The 15,705-nt window shown below is 40.6% G+C and overlaps 1 protein-coding gene across 1 annotated transcript in view; it reads right to left on the bottom strand.

Moving 5' to 3' along the window:
* Positions 1-15,705, bottom strand: part of kif26ab (kinesin family member 26Ab) — a 190,454-nt gene that overhangs the window by 24,936 nt on the left and 149,813 nt on the right. Inside the window, exons 6-12 of the mRNA XM_073039773.1 lie at positions 8,588-8,797; positions 8,379-8,472; positions 6,902-7,164; positions 6,465-6,648; positions 6,184-6,343; positions 3,741-3,903; positions 84-3,558 (exon numbers count right to left, since the gene is read on the bottom strand). Of these exons, the coding sequence (XP_072895874.1) occupies positions 84-3,558; positions 3,741-3,903; positions 6,184-6,343; positions 6,465-6,648; positions 6,902-7,164; positions 8,379-8,472; positions 8,588-8,797 (4,549 nt within the window). The remainder of the gene's footprint in view (positions 1-83; positions 3,559-3,740; positions 3,904-6,183; positions 6,344-6,464; positions 6,649-6,901; positions 7,165-8,378; positions 8,473-8,587; positions 8,798-15,705) is intronic.

Below are 15,705 nucleotides of genomic sequence, written 5' to 3'. Positions count from 1 at the left end.
TTATTTGCCCAGTTGTTCATTAAAACTTCCCATTCTTAGAAACGCGAGTCAAACAGTACAATAATGTCATGCGTAACGTTTACCTGCTGTCCGCTTCTTGGGGGACTTGCAACTTCGGTTGCGACCAGCTGTGGACATCCCACTTTCACTCATGGAATCGTGCGCGGATGATGCGCTCCCTGTCGCCTCACTGTCACGGATCATGCTCTCATAGCCACTGCTGCCACCGCTGTGATAAAAGAGGGCCGTCCTTCCCATGGCCGGAGGCAGCTCTCCGCTAAGGACGCTGCTGTTGTCACTACCGTGCCCGCTGCTGTAACGCTGAGGCCGTCTTGGTGCAGTTATTTTACTGTACGGAGAAGGCAAGACTGGCATCTGCATTATTTCATCACTCAAGTTGACTCCACTGTCATTCCCACTGTCAGAATCAGCAGATCCTCTCAAATGGCCCACTTTACTGGATGAGGCTGCACAAGCTAATTCAGACACGCGGCTGTTGGCTGCCCTGACTGCTTGCTTTGTGCCCATAATCGTCCCTTTGCCAGGTTTGCAACTGGCTACCTGTGCTGATCGAGGTACTGTTTTTCCATTCGATGGGACACTGGAACTACGGCCCACTGACTGCGTTAACGACTTAACAGATGTGCTTAACCCCTTGGCACCGCTCGAAGAGAGGCTTCGACACTTATTTCCTGCCACCAGTGCCTTGTTATTGGAAGGACATTTGGTTTGATTGGACTTAACTGGTACTGGGACCGCCGGAATAGATGGGGTAGACATTACTGGAGCTGAGGGTGACACGCCAAGCCTGGGTACCGAGCGTCCTGTTCTGCTGTTGTTGCTGTTGGCAGGGTGACCATTTTCTTTGGTCACACCGTTCTTGGATCCCACTGACGACAGACTATCACACCTCTCGAGTGACATCTGACTTCCGTAGCGATGCACTGCCTCAAGTTTAGGCATTCTGGATTTTGAAGCTGAGATACTTTTAATGGAGAACTGATCAGATTTTACGTTTGCTGCTTTGTTGCAGTTACCCTCAACAGCACAAGGAGCCACATTTAGTGCTCGATCTATTTCATCTTCTGATCTGGGAGGTGATACCATGACTGCCTCTGGACTGGTGCATTTTTGGGCACTAGTTTGTGGCACCACTCTGTTTTTTTGCTCAAGACTAGACTTACGGACAGGGGGTGCTGGCGGAGTCCCATTGAGCCTTGGCAGCATGCTCGTCTTGGCTGCTGATGTTTTCCTACTAGCCGTTGATTTTAAGCTGCTTGTGTCTCGCTGGTCTTTGGGTACAGCTCCAGCACTGGCACTGGTGTGCATTATTGGCATTGTTGCAACCATCGCACTTCCTTTTTTAACCTGCACCACTTTTGCTGGCACTTCGTTTTTTCTGCCACTCACACCCGCGGCACCATTAACCACGGTCGATTTACTTGCCATTTCACACCCGTACACAACTCGTTGTGTACAGGAAACTGTTGTGTGAAATTTGCTCAGCCGAGGAATGGTCCCGGTATTCTGGGCCATTTTCGTTTGCTGTTTAATTTGGCTGTTAGTACCGGGTTTGGGGGGGGACTTCGCGGAGAGCGCGTGATCCTCAGCTTTTGGTGCTGATTGGCTGTTGGTGCGAAGCAACCAGGGATCCTCGAGCTCACTTTCTTGCCATTGCCTTTCTCCACAATGCACCGTGCTACTGCTCTGGCTCACAGCTGAGGTAGACTTTATTTTCCTGGGAAGACTAGAGGAGCAAACAGGATTATCTTCAGAAATCGCTGGGTCAGTATGGTGGACTGGGGTGCTTGCCCTAGTTACCGATGAATTATTAGTACCAGTCATCACTTTGGATAAACTTAAGGCATTAGAACCTTGGCTGGGGTGTGAAAGAAGTCTGCCTGAGCTCGTAATTTCGCTAGCCAGTTCAGAAGGACGGAATGCAACGTCACTCAAGATGCTTTGTTGAGCCAGTGTCAGTGGAGTAGTCATGTCTTGCAGCACGTCAGGTGAATCCAAGTTAAACTTCTCACCGTAACTGTAGCAAGACTGCACAACAAAAGTATCGGATGGCTGTGCTCCGTCACTTTCTATAGCACAGATACTGACTTCACTGAGCCAGGAGCTAATCGATGAGCGTCTGCTGCTGTTGCAAAAAGAATCATCTGTAAGTAGCCCGGCAGTGTCTATATTTGATCCAGCATTGGCTGCTGGTGAGGTATAAGCTTCAAAATCATCATTAATGCTACTAATAATACTGACAGGCCGTGAGCCCGAAGCCAGTGCCTGAAGTGAACAATCACTATTAAAGCTAATAATGCTAGCCGGCCGACCACTTTCCAAAATACCTTCAAATGACAGCTCCTCTACAACAGTAAATACCAGCTCATCTTCTCCGTTCAGTTCCACTGGCTGCTGCAATGTCACGGTGGTGGTCAACATATCTCGGTCAATGCACCCACTCCGCAATGCTGATCGTACGCTGGTTGCATCTGAGGCACCAGACTGCTTATATCCACTTCTGTAGTTGCCCACTTCCCTTCTAATTATGGCTGATTCAGGTTTACTTGTGCCCTGATGGCTCATTCCTACTGGAGGAGTTCTAATTCCACCACTGCTGCTGAATTCCGAACTAACGCTTTGCCTGTCTTTCAGTTGTGGAGGTGGTGGTGCAGGGCTTGGCAAAGGTCTCCTGTTGAAAAACGATTTCTCCCTCACGACAGGTCCAGGTGTAGCCTGCGGCTGCTCTTGCGTCGCAGGGCAGTTGGGTCTGTGCATATTGGTGGAAGCCGTGATTGTCTCCTTGATTCCTTCTGCCTCATTATCACCACTTGCTTCCAGTTTGCTTCCTTCACCTTGAGTCTGCAGTTTTAAATGTTCAGTTGTTATGGAGTGAGGCAAGTGAGATGGGCTCCGCATAGGTGATCCATTTTGCTGCTTTGCAGCAATGGGGGGCTCCAAATTCTGCCCTTTTTTACAAGACCCTGCTTCGACCGAAGAATGTTTCCCATACATTTGTGAAGAAGGTCCCTTTTCTGATACCACGACAGATTGTGTCACTTCCTGTACTGAGATACATTGCGCATTCTCTACCCTTGAGGGGCCTACACTACTACTGCAAATGAAAAGTCCTTGCTCACAAGAAAATTTGATGGGCTCCTCGCTTCCATCAATGCACTCTAACCTCTCTTGCAATTCTGCAAAGGTGTTGCATTTGAAATAATCCCTTTCACTCCTTTTACCAACAACGGCAGCTTCCTTACCCTTCTTCGGCTCACACTTCTTGCTGAGGGAAGGGATTATGGGTACAAACTCTGGCGGACCTTCGTTATCTGTCAGTTCGCGATCAGACAGTGCAGCACCGTTGGGACCAACGTAAATAACTGTATCACAGGATTGTTCACTGCTCGAAGAGTAGTCGGGTTCACTAGATATTCCTAATGCTGGAAGATCAGGATCAAGAGCTGTGGTTCTTGCATGAAAGGGCCTTAAGTGAGGTGGTCTTCGAATCCGACCTTCTTCACAAGAACTCTCCCCACCAGAAGAACTTGAGGCATACTGGTTCAAAAACAAAAGAGTTTACTTTTAGAGTGGAAATAGAACCACAAACTTAACAGAAAAGAAATTGAGATAAATACTTACTGTATTAAGATTTAATGTTATTCACAATAAAACAATCAAAAATACTTTGCGAGTCCATATTAGAAATTAGTATCATTTAAAACTTAATAAGGACTGACCTTGGACTTTTTCTTTCTCATTCGATGAATTCGTGCTGCAAGCTGAATGCTTGTTAGGGTTTCTGCATAGTTGACAGGAGAGTCAGAAATATGGGTGATCATAGTTGTTCTACAGTTTATATTCCCCAGCGATTCTCTCAACAGCATAGTAAGCTTGCTATCTCTATTGTGCAACAGAACAAATACATTTAGGTACAAGGAAAGTGTTTGATTAAGCATTTTCAATATTAGTTCATTCTTCATATTCCACATGTAATGGGGATTAAAAAGGTCTTAATTTGGAATTTCATTTCAGGTAAAGAAAAACAGAATAATTCTGCCCTTCAGTCAAAAAATCTCTCCATTAACTTAAATCTTTTTATTCTCTGTGCATGGGGAACATTTTATGTCATTTCAAACAAATACAGCAAATGTTACAGCAGATGATTACAAAATCACATGTTTAGCATAACTAGAAAGCCTTTTCCACAGTGATTTTTATTATTGGCACAAATGTAAAGAAACTGTCCACTCATTGGCTTTGCTTCTATATTTGTGGCCAGTGGCAATAACTTAGAACAATTGGGTTATGTGTCAAATAATTTGCATCCAAATTTGAAAAACTATCTTTCCTTCACAACTCTTCAATAATGCTTACATTAAATTAAAATGACAGAGATGCAGTTTTCATTCATAAGCAAGCACCAAATTTGATCAAATTATCAATAGGAAAACTTGCTGGAAATGTCAGCTGACCACAGCTTGATCAGGGCGATGGATTATCAGCAATTTCAGGGGATAGCTTGACTAACAGAATATCTTTTAAACCAATGAAATTTAATGATTATATGATAGAAGATAATGGAAGAGAAGGGTGAATTAGAATCAGATCAGGTACTGAAAGAAAAATAAAAAGAGGGAAATTGCACTAAGGGGAAGGAAAAGGAAAATCAAAGCAATAGGCTAAAATTAGAAATATTTTGATTTTCTAAGAAGAATATAGTTCCAGGTAGGATGAAACTGAACAGTTTAAATTGTTCTTTCTGGGCTAGACAGTTTGACTGGCACAGCAATTGGCAATTATCACATTTAAAGGAGCCTTAAAATCACAAGTTTTAACTTTATGCAGTGGGTTTAATGATCAATTAATGTGCAGATTCAGCAGTTATTAAAAATAACAGGAAAACCAAGGATATATCTGGGAAGCAAGCAGTGAAAAGGTGTAAATTCATCAAAGTAAGTTGATCTGTTGATTCATAATTCATGTTGGATTTCTTAATCCCCTCAATATGCTGCTTGATCTCTGCATTAATAATAGCATGTGTTATTAAAGTGCTGTTATTTTTCCAATAAGATCCAGTGCAATGTGTCCCCTTCTGAGAGCCAACAATTGAGCCCATGTGGTCCTTTATTCCTGTGGTCCTTTGTTCAAATTAAAAGTTTAAATTCATGCCATCTTACAGTTTGTTAGTAAATTCTGGATAGTTTAATCTGGCTGCCATGCCAAACGGAAATTAAGAGCGGAGTTGTGCCAGACCCTGATCACTCCCTCTGGCCTCGTCATGTTTGGAATACTCAATGAGAGGCTGTGTTTTTAGAGCGGGGCTCCTAACCCCAGACTGTGGGGCCACTTATCTCACTCCAGATTATAGCAAATCACCTTTAAATCACACCTGGCCAGCCACAGCAATTCCAAGGAATATCAAAGTAGGACAAAGCACAGGATCTCTTCCACCTGAAGTCCCTAGACCAACCCACCTAACCACGTGAAGAGGGCAGACGGTTTACTCCAGCAGACCACCCAGAAACATGGCTGTAAGCCTGAAACAACCATGATCAGTACTTTCTAACTATTCATGCAGAAAACTGATTAAGTTGTAAAAGAGAGAATTGCAGTTTATAAACCTCATTTAAAAATAAGAAATAGCTATCTTATCTAAAAATGTAGCATGATTTTTTGGCTTTAGGAGCCTGTTCTTTTTCCAAAATATCTAAAAACTTAGATTGGACAATATCATTAGACACAGATTCAGTTAGATTATTATTAAATACAAATACTTCTTGACTGGCAAATACTCATACAACTCTATGCTGTAATAACACTGACTCTTTTAAATACAGTATATATGCCTTCAAGTTACAAAAGGTATTTTTTATTATAAAGAATAGTGGACCATTCTCTGCCCATGGGAACATACAGAGAGTGTGCTTTGCCAAACTACTCCTGATTTCATGAACCAATTTCCAGGAAGTCATGCCTATCATAAATTGAGGAATGGCTGTGTAATAGCAACCATGAATCCAATTTCAGTTTATCTGCAATGGAACTGGATTTAAGACAGAAAGGAACATTCAAAAGTTTCAAATAAACACACTCAATGAATTTCTCGGCAAAATGCTTTTATCTCTGCAGCAAAATTATTTACCCAGAGTTAATTCTTAATTACTCATTAATTTTACTTACTTGTATGGAACATGTTTAGCCCCATTTACCAATGCCAAAATGACATTGCCCAGAGCTGAAAGTGACAGACAAAGACCACCGCCACCATCTCGACTCTTGCTGAGAACCTTTTCACAGCTTCCCAAATCTACCAGGTGCAAACGACTGCGCCCTCCAGACACTAAAGGGAGGAGCAAGGTGCATAGAACCAATTAGCCACTCTGAATTTACTAACAGATGTAATGAATGCAAACTATTTTAATGATAAGAATATACTGCTTTGACCTTAAAAGTGAACATACTTCCCCCTTTGCCACTCTTATCCATTCGATATTGGTAAATGTGAAGTGTAAAGAGCATATGGGAGTTCCTTCTCTCCTCCTCATCACAGTCTGGCCTACTGGTCCTTCTGGAGGCAATTGCAGCATCAAGGAAGTAGGCAGCTTTCTCTGCCGTGGGGGCTCTCAGCTCGTTTTGATTCTGAAGCTGGATATGAAGAGAAAAATACTACTAATTGGAAGAGGGTTGCATTTCTGCTCAACAGATTAGGTCTCTGGGGCAATTCGCAATAAATTATGTATACCAAGGGAGCAAAGATGAAAAAATGTAAAGCCAAGACTGTGGCAGTGACATTTTAAACATAGCTGGAACATTTCAAATATTCTTTGATGCACAACAGAAATGTCACAATACCAATATACTTCAAAACAGCAAAATTAATGTAGTATAATAAAAATACCTGAGTCCCACAGACTGGGTCCTCTCGGAGGTAGACACCAGGAGACTGGCCATCCTGGAGGCTGCCGGTGGCCACTTCAGATAACAAGTCCCTAAGGTTTTCATCCTTGCCCCAGATCTCCACAGCAGAAACCCTGACCGAGAATCGAGTTCCAGTTTTCTCCTTGCGTTCATTTATTAATTTAAAAAGCCAGGATATCGCACAGGGAATAACACCAAGATTTTGCATTGAATTATCCTTTCCAATCATAGTATATGTCTTTCCTGGAAGTGAAAAGTAAATTAGAATGTTCAATTGTTTAATTTCTTTAGTGAATTAGATGGACAGAAACATGATAAATTTGCCTCATTTTCTTGAGGATCATGTCACATTGACATCTCAGTGGTGTGCTCTGAGCACCAATAGACCCCAACATCTTCTAACTGGAAGATGCGGCAGCCAGCTGCTATGGTTGAGGTTACTGTGGAGGCAGCAGGAGATGCATAGGCCTCCCACAGGAATAGAGACCCAGACTGGCAAATTATACCTCAGGGTGAAACCTCGATGTGCAGAGTGCACACTCCTCTTGCCAGTGTACAAATATATATTAGGTACATTGCAATACATAATGTCAACAGACCAGTCATTCAAGGGATCAGAAACCAGAGGACATGTGGATAAGGGTGATTAGTTAAAGAATCAAAAGATACACGAAGAAAATACTACTTACAACACAAAGAATTAGCATCTGGAGTCAACTAGTGTGATAATGGAGGCAATTCAATTATAACATTCAAAAGCAGGGCTGACTAAGTACAAAGTGAAAGAATTTGCAGGACTGTGAGGAGAAGATGGATAAATTACTCAATCAGATAGCTAGTATGGACTCCCTAGGCTGAAACGCCTCCTTCCAAGTCTAATGTTTCTGTGAATCTGTTACATTTTCTCTGAACTGAAAGATACCTGAACTGGGAACGAGAACAATGGTTTTACAGTGGATGTGAGCACCAAATGTAGAGGTGATGGAGCGGCTGAACAAATTGACAGCTGCAACAATATTATCAATCACTGAAAACTAAAGGTTCAAAGGTTGAGTACTGGAAGTGCCTTGGAAGTACAAGAAGCATTCCCGGGGTGGGTAGAAAGGAAGTAGCAATAGAAGGGTCTGGGATATGTGAATGATGAACAATACAGGGAAGTCATTTTTATGACTCAGAATAGCTTCATTAATATATTTATTAAAATAGTCATGGCCAAAATCAAAGATCTAATATTAACTGTTATACTTTAAACCTTATTACTTTAAACCTTATTACTTTTTCTCCTACTGACATTTCAAGAAATAATTTAGAAACTGATTTTAGTAAATCAGCAAAGTCCATTGAAAAGAAAATTCTACTTCAGTCATATACTATCAGGTTTATTGTTACAGAGGTTGACAGCATGTAATTACTAGTCCAACACTGTAATTAACAGCAAAAATAAATTGGAAGCTCACCAAGCTTGACATGACCAAAACAGAATATGCAGCCATCTGCACCATTCACAACAGACTGAATGACTTCTGCCACTGTTCCTGAACAGACCTCAGCCTAGGATTATTAATGCAAAAGAATAAATTATGTCACACTGGAATGAATACAAGACTAATTCAAGCTGATCAATAAGGATGAATTTAGCTATTTACTTTATCTTCCTTCTGCTCACCTGCGAGGCATCTTGGGTGAAAACTGCATCAAATGCAAACATTTTTGGAGCAGCAACCACTGTTCTCCTGTGGGTGGAACTTAAATGCCCACTCACTGAGGGGTCATAAAGGGTTATTTGTTTTTTGCGAGAGTCTACTTTCAGAAAGGACATTGATTCTGATGTATTGTTTGTCCCTTGGGAAGGACAAATCCGTACCATCACCTTCACCTGAAAGGAAACAACAAACAATCAGTTTTCAATATCACCTTTCAGCAATAAGTTTGGTTTGCTTATTTTTTGCAGATGACCCAGGAAATGCAGGTATTTCAATGATTTGAACAAATTTTACCCTGTAAAATCAGAATTAGAGAATTTGAAATCCAGATAATGTACAAGTATGCAGCTAACTAGTCAAGTATGACCCATGTTAATGGGATTAAGTGCCAAATAAATTGGGAGGTAATTTAAACTCCCTCATGCGCAACATGTGCTTTACACTTAATATCAAAAGAAAAAAAGGTTAGGTAGTTGGATAAATGGGCTTAGTTAGTAAATGTACCTTATTTGTTCCCTTCACAGATCTTTGAAAAGAAACTACAGAAATATTCCTGCAGAGGTAAACACCTTTCGCTAGTTCACCATTCATACGACTCAATCAAGAGGCTACACAGCCTCGCTTCACAATTACCATGCAAGTGAGGTAGATGAACTAACCCAACGTGACCACTCATGGAAGAAAGTGGTTCCTAAGGACAAGTGCAGAACAGAGAAGGAGATGCAATTATTCAAACAAAAACACTTCCATCCATATCCACTGTACTTCAGTCCAACACCACAGCAATTACAGACAGCATCTACACAGAAATCAGGCTCATTCTTATTATTGCTGCTGTTCAGGTTTCAAAGACAAGATCCAAGAAGCAACTGAGGCTGACTTTAACTCAATTAAACGGAAGAGGCAGTTGACAGCATGTAATTGAAAAACCGCATACACATGCACCAGGAAATACTTGAGTGGGTCGTCAACTTAATATGAAGATAGCCTCTGTCAGTACTGTGTTCACTGAAACAGAGGAATGGCCAAGACACAATGATAGACATGGTCTTGAGCCATCATGTAACTTTTTTCCAGTGCAGTGAACATTTTCCATCTATTACAAAAGATATTTCTTCCATTCTGGCATCACAGATACAAAAAGAAAACAGACTATGCATATCATAGGAGAGAGACTATATTTGATCTGGTATTGGGAAATGAACCTGGTCAGGTGTCAGATCTCTCAGTGGGAGAGCATTTTGGAGATAGTGATCATAATTCTATCTCCTTTACAATAGTATTGGAGAGAGATAGGGACAGACAAGTTAGAAAAATGTTTAATTGGAGTAAGGGGATTTATGAGGCTATCAGGCAGGAAATTGGAAGCTTAAATTGGGAACAGATGTTCTCAGGGAAAAGTACAGAAGAAATGTGGCAAGTGTTCAGGGGATATATGTGTGGAGTGCATAGGTACGTTCCAAAGAGACAGGGAAGTTATGGTAGGGTACAGGAACCATGGTGTACAAAGGTTGTAATAAATCTAGTCAAGAAGAAAAGCTTACGAAAGGTTCAAAAAACTAGGTAATGATAGAGATCTAGAAAGTTATAAGGCTAGCAGGAAGGAGCTTAAGAATGAAATTAGGAGAGCCAGAAGGGGCCATGAGAAGGCCTTGGCAGGAAAGATTAAGGAAAACCCCAAGGCATTCTACAAGTACGTATGTGAAGAGCAAGAGGATAAGACATGAAAGAATAGGACCTATCAAGTGTGACAGTGGGAAAGTGGGTACAGAACCGGAGGAAATAGCAGAGGTACTTAATGAATACTTCAGTATTCACTATGGGAAAGGATCTTGGTGATTGTTGTGATGACTTGCAGCAGACTGAAAAGCTTGAGCATGTAGATATTAAGAAAGAGGTTGTGCTGGAGCCTTTGGAAAGCATCAAGTTGGATAAGTTGCTGGGACCGGATGAGATGTACCGCAGGCTACTGTGGGAGGCGAGGGAGGAGATTGCTGAGCCTCTGGTGATGATCTTTGCATCATCAATGGGGACAGGAGAGGTTCTGGAGGACTGGAGGGTTACAGATGTTGTTCCCTTATTCAAGAAAGGGAGTAGAGATAGCCCAGGAAATTATAGATCAGTGAGTCTTAACTCATTGGTTGGTATGTTGATGGAGAAGATCCTGAGAGGCAGGATTTATGAACATTTGGAGGGGTATAATATGATTAGGAATATTCAGCATGGTGTTGTCAAGGGCAGGTCGTGCCTTACGAGCCTGATTGAATTTTTTGAAGATGCGACTAAACATATTGATGAAGGAAGAGCAGTAGATGTAGTGTATATGGATTTCAGCAAGGTATTTGATAAGGTACCCCATGCAAGACTCATTGAGAAAGTAAGGAGGCATGGGATCCAAGGGGACATTGCTTTGTGGATCCAGAACTGGCTTGCCCACAGAAGGCAAAGAGTGGTTGTAGATGGGTCATACGCTGCATGGAGGTCGGTGACCAGGGGTGTGCCTCAGGGATTTGTTCTGGGACCCCCTACTCTTCATGATTTTTATGAATGACCTGGATGAGGAAGTGGTGGAATGGGTTAGTAAGTTTGCTGATTACACAAAGGTTGGAGGTGTTGTGGATAATGTGGAGGGATGTCAGAGGTTTTCTATGTTACTATCAGCAACTCACCCAGTACAACTAATGCTGGCCCAGGGAGTACTAAACAACAGGGTGCATGGGGTATTTAGCAGTGTTGGATGTAAAACCTCTCAGAAATGATGCAGAGCTGATAGGGCAATGTGCCTGACCTGGCAGTTAGCAACAGTCAGAAAAATGGACAAAATAAATAAACCTAAGAAGTCTTGCCCATTTTTATTATGAAAACTCACCAGGATTTGCTTTACTCTGGGCTGTTAATGTAAGGCAAATAATTTCAATGGGTTTCTTAACCAATCCAAATAAAAATATAAATCCCAATAGATATTCTAACCACCTCTGCCTCTAGCAACCTGTCTCTTTCATCATTAACTTGTTTCCAACTTTGCCTCTATTGATCTCTTCAGTCCAGCAACTCCTATACTTTAATTTACCCTTTTAGTTCATTATAAACTGGGCTGGTTTGCATACTGGTTTGTGTGTCAATAACGTAGACGGCTAGGACACAACATCCATTGGCGACACTGACCATCAGAGGGCCTCTCTAATTATGAACTCACAACCAAAGTGAAAAGACATGAATGGAGTCAGTCTGGATTGAAATAACCTTTTTCTGTAAGAACAAGCATTGGTGATATTTTAAGAAAGCTTCAGTATTGACAATAATTTAATGAAGAAAGGAAATTCTGAGGCAATGTGTGGTTTTCACAATTTTTGCATGGAATGGAAATGATCTCCTCCATATACTGCCTGCTTCCTATTCAGGAAACAAACCTGCAATAAATTACTAAAAAGCTACATTTGCTGCATAAACAAAGAGTAGATGAAGGGCATCAATAGCACCGAGTGTAGAGTGCATTCCATGCTTTCAACACTACCTGCACTTAGCTTCTGAGTTTGATCGAATGGAAAGCTCGAAACCAGTGTAAAAGCCCATACTAGAAACTAAGCAAAGCTTAAAAATAAAGGAAACATCTGTTGTGAATCACTAAAAGGCTTGGAAATGGCAGATTCAAGGCTAGCCCTACTCATAAAAACAGAATGGGGCCACTGTGGTATTTCACAGCGTTTCACACAGGCCCACAGTTGTTCAAGCTGAATAGACAGAAATAAAATCCATCCTTGCCATTCTAATTTATCCAGTTAAATCTATTTTATATCCACACTTCATTTTATTTGCAGCTGCATCTTTATGCACTGTAGTACATTCTTAACCAAAAAAGCAAACTTATGTCTCCCAGCACTTAATGTTTCTCATTTCTCTAGATTCTCGTGCATTTCTGATGTAGTCACTACAAACAACTCAACATTGACTGCTGGAAAGTGATAAGAAATTCAATTTTGCATACTAAAGAGCAACATATTGAAACCATAATTATAATGCCTCCCACATGCACCTTGCTAACAACTACTGACCATTCTGATAACACGCTCATTTTGTCCAGTACGTGCTCATAAAGATTAAATTATTGTATATTATACAATCAGACAATTAACTTGTTACATAGTTACTCTCAGACATTCAAACTGGGACTTTTTATAAAAAGTACCAGATTTAATTAACCTTAAATTAATACTGCTGTGAATCCCACTGATGAAATCCAACATTATTGCACTCCACTGTAAATCACATTATATAGGTCTCAGTTCAGAGACAATTTTACTGTGGATTTAATTGGAACTGATAGATGCGGATGACTTCCACAAATTAGATTGGTCTTCTAGCTCATTCATTAGCACATACATTGTGCAACTTACAGGGCAAGCTACTGTTTAATTTTTGCAAAGCTGATAAATAATTATGAAATGATACATAACACTGAGAGTTTAGTGATGGCATGGAAAATTTAGCTCTATTTAATTTGCAGAAATATTGGGTTTACAGATTGGCTTTTGTGGTGGATATAGGTTATTAATTTACACATTGATAATTCCTGCCCCAACAATTTTACAAGTACAGTTCTCAACTGCATATGAGGACATATTCACAGGAAACTTTTAGGTATAAAATTGTACCTATCTTCTGTCAATATATTTTTTTAAATTGCAGATTCTATAATATTCATACCTACTTCTTAGGTTCTGTGTATGTTAGTGACCTTCTTTAATATCTTAGAAATAAATCTCAAGATCATGAAGGACTCAGTCATGTAATTTCAAGGCAGATGGAGACATTAGAGGTAAACTTCTGCCCTGAGTAGAAGAAAGTAGCCAAGCCTTCAGCTCTTGGCCATTGCCACAGTGACCACATGTGTAGACATAGGACAAGGACAGGATTGGGCCCCACCATTTTCTTCTCTACAGAAACCACCTAGTTTGTCTGAAGTGCAAATAAGAGCTCCTGGGGTGAGAGACAAAGTAAAAGGATTGAATAAGGAGACAATGACAGGGGTAATGACTCTCATTTTCATTACATCATTGAAGGAGGATATTCAGCCTGCTGAGTAGATGCTAATTCTCAGAGTAATCATTCCGTACTCTTTCCTCAAAACCCATTTTTTCACGCATGCAGATTAAGAACCTGTGATACGCCCACGTCTCACCTATGCTTAAGGATAGCAGAAGTGGTCAAGTACCCTACCAATCTGTATGCTTCTGGGATGAAGGAACAGCTGGAGCATTTGGGAGCCCCCATTTGGCCACAGAAAGAAGGTATAAATTCCACACAGAGAGCACTGGAGGTCAGCATTGAAACCAGGTCAGTGGAGCCATGATACCACTGTTATGTTCTATTTTTTTTGCATACCGATATAAACATTCTCAGTAGGAATGTAACAGAGAAAAGAACAGATCTTAGATTCCAACCGAGGAGGTTAGATTCGGCTCTCTCACCTAATCCTACTTCTGAAGTCATCACTGCCACAGTCAAGGAAGTTTTATTAATAACGTTATGCCAGTCAAGAGAAAAAGCAGTAGAAAAAGAGGAGGAAAAAACACTTGCTAAATAAAATCACCATATGTTAGCAAATAGAAAACAATTTTTACAGTTCTGTTTGCCACAGACCAACAGAGATGGTAGCAGTGGAGAGAGAGCAGAAGTGATACACCGGGATGTTGCCTGGAAAAGACGGTTTTAACTATAAGGATACAGTGGATAGGCTGGGTTTATTCTCAGTGGAACATAAAGGAAAAGAGGGTGACACTTGAGGTTTATAAAATAATGGGGGTATAGATAAAGTCAAGAGTCTTTTTCCTATGATGGATGTGTCTAAAAGTAGGGTCATGGGTTTAAGGTGAATGTGATAGAATGAGTAGCTAGAAGAAGTGGTAGAGGCAGATATAATTACAGCATTTGGACAGGTTTTAGGAAAAAAAGGATGGGCAAATGAGCATAAAACAGCTTGGCATGGATAAGTTGAGCTGAAGGAACTGTTTCTATGCTATACATCTTTATGATCCTATCGTTCTGTTGCTTTTAGGTAACAATATGTGCATCTTTAATTTCCAGAATTTAACTATCATATCAATTAAAATGCACATATTTTTTATGGAAAGAATTTGCTCCTTCTCCAATAGTATAGGGGTTGAATATTAAACCCAGCAGACAAGTCCCACTTGTGAGCTTGGAACCCTGCTGACAACAGCAAGCTCAGTATCCTACAGGAGAAAGCAAATGACCAACGCAAAACCCAATTACTCTCCAAAGAACTCCGTTAAACATGCAAATGCATAAAGCAGGAGTCAGAAAGCAGATTTAATGGAACAAATTTTTAATACACCTACAGTGTACAAAAAACTAGTTTTACAACAGTTGGAATACTTCATGCAGTTCCCCTAACCACACTAAAGGAAGCATGTGATGTCAATGGCAGAGTATTTACAAGGATGTTACCAGGGTTGGAGAAAACTACAAGAGGAAAGATTGACTCTGCTTTATAACAGAAGACTTCAGGGGGAGATTTCATCAAATTCCATATAATTATGGGAGGGCTAGATAGAAATGATTTTGTAAGAGCTTATTTCCCATTTCAGGCAGATGTATAAATAAGCTAAGCAGATTTAAGATCACAGGTAAAAACAATATAAGACAGATGAGAAATATTCATTCATACAATGAGAAATATATGTTAAGGATTTCACTATCCCTATGAGTAGCGGGGGGCAGGGGGTTGTGGTGGTGGGGGGAGTAAGTGTGTACCATTACCAGAATTATTTTGGGAAACCCAGGATAGTTTTTCTAACTAGACAGAGATAAAAGGCTTATGGACCTTTTCCTGTAAGTCCTCTTATGGTCCCACAAAGGAACACTAGTTAAGCCTGTTAGTGCACTGAACAATCCAACAACTTTATGGCATATTCATTTACCATTCACTCAAGATTATCCTGATTATCCGAGAGATAATGGTGAATAAACAGAAGATATGCCACTTCGGACTATGGATGGAAGGAAACTGTCTTGTTCTTAATCACGATATAATATTCAATTTAGAAGTTACAACAAAATT

Source organism: Hemitrygon akajei, chromosome 3 (genome assembly GCF_048418815.1).
Source record: "Hemitrygon akajei chromosome 3, sHemAka1.3, whole genome shotgun sequence".
NCBI classification, from domain to species: Eukaryota; Metazoa; Chordata; class Chondrichthyes; order Myliobatiformes; family Dasyatidae; genus Hemitrygon; species Hemitrygon akajei.
Note: the sequence above shows the minus strand (reverse complement) of the source record. Positions and strands in the feature narration are given on the sequence as shown.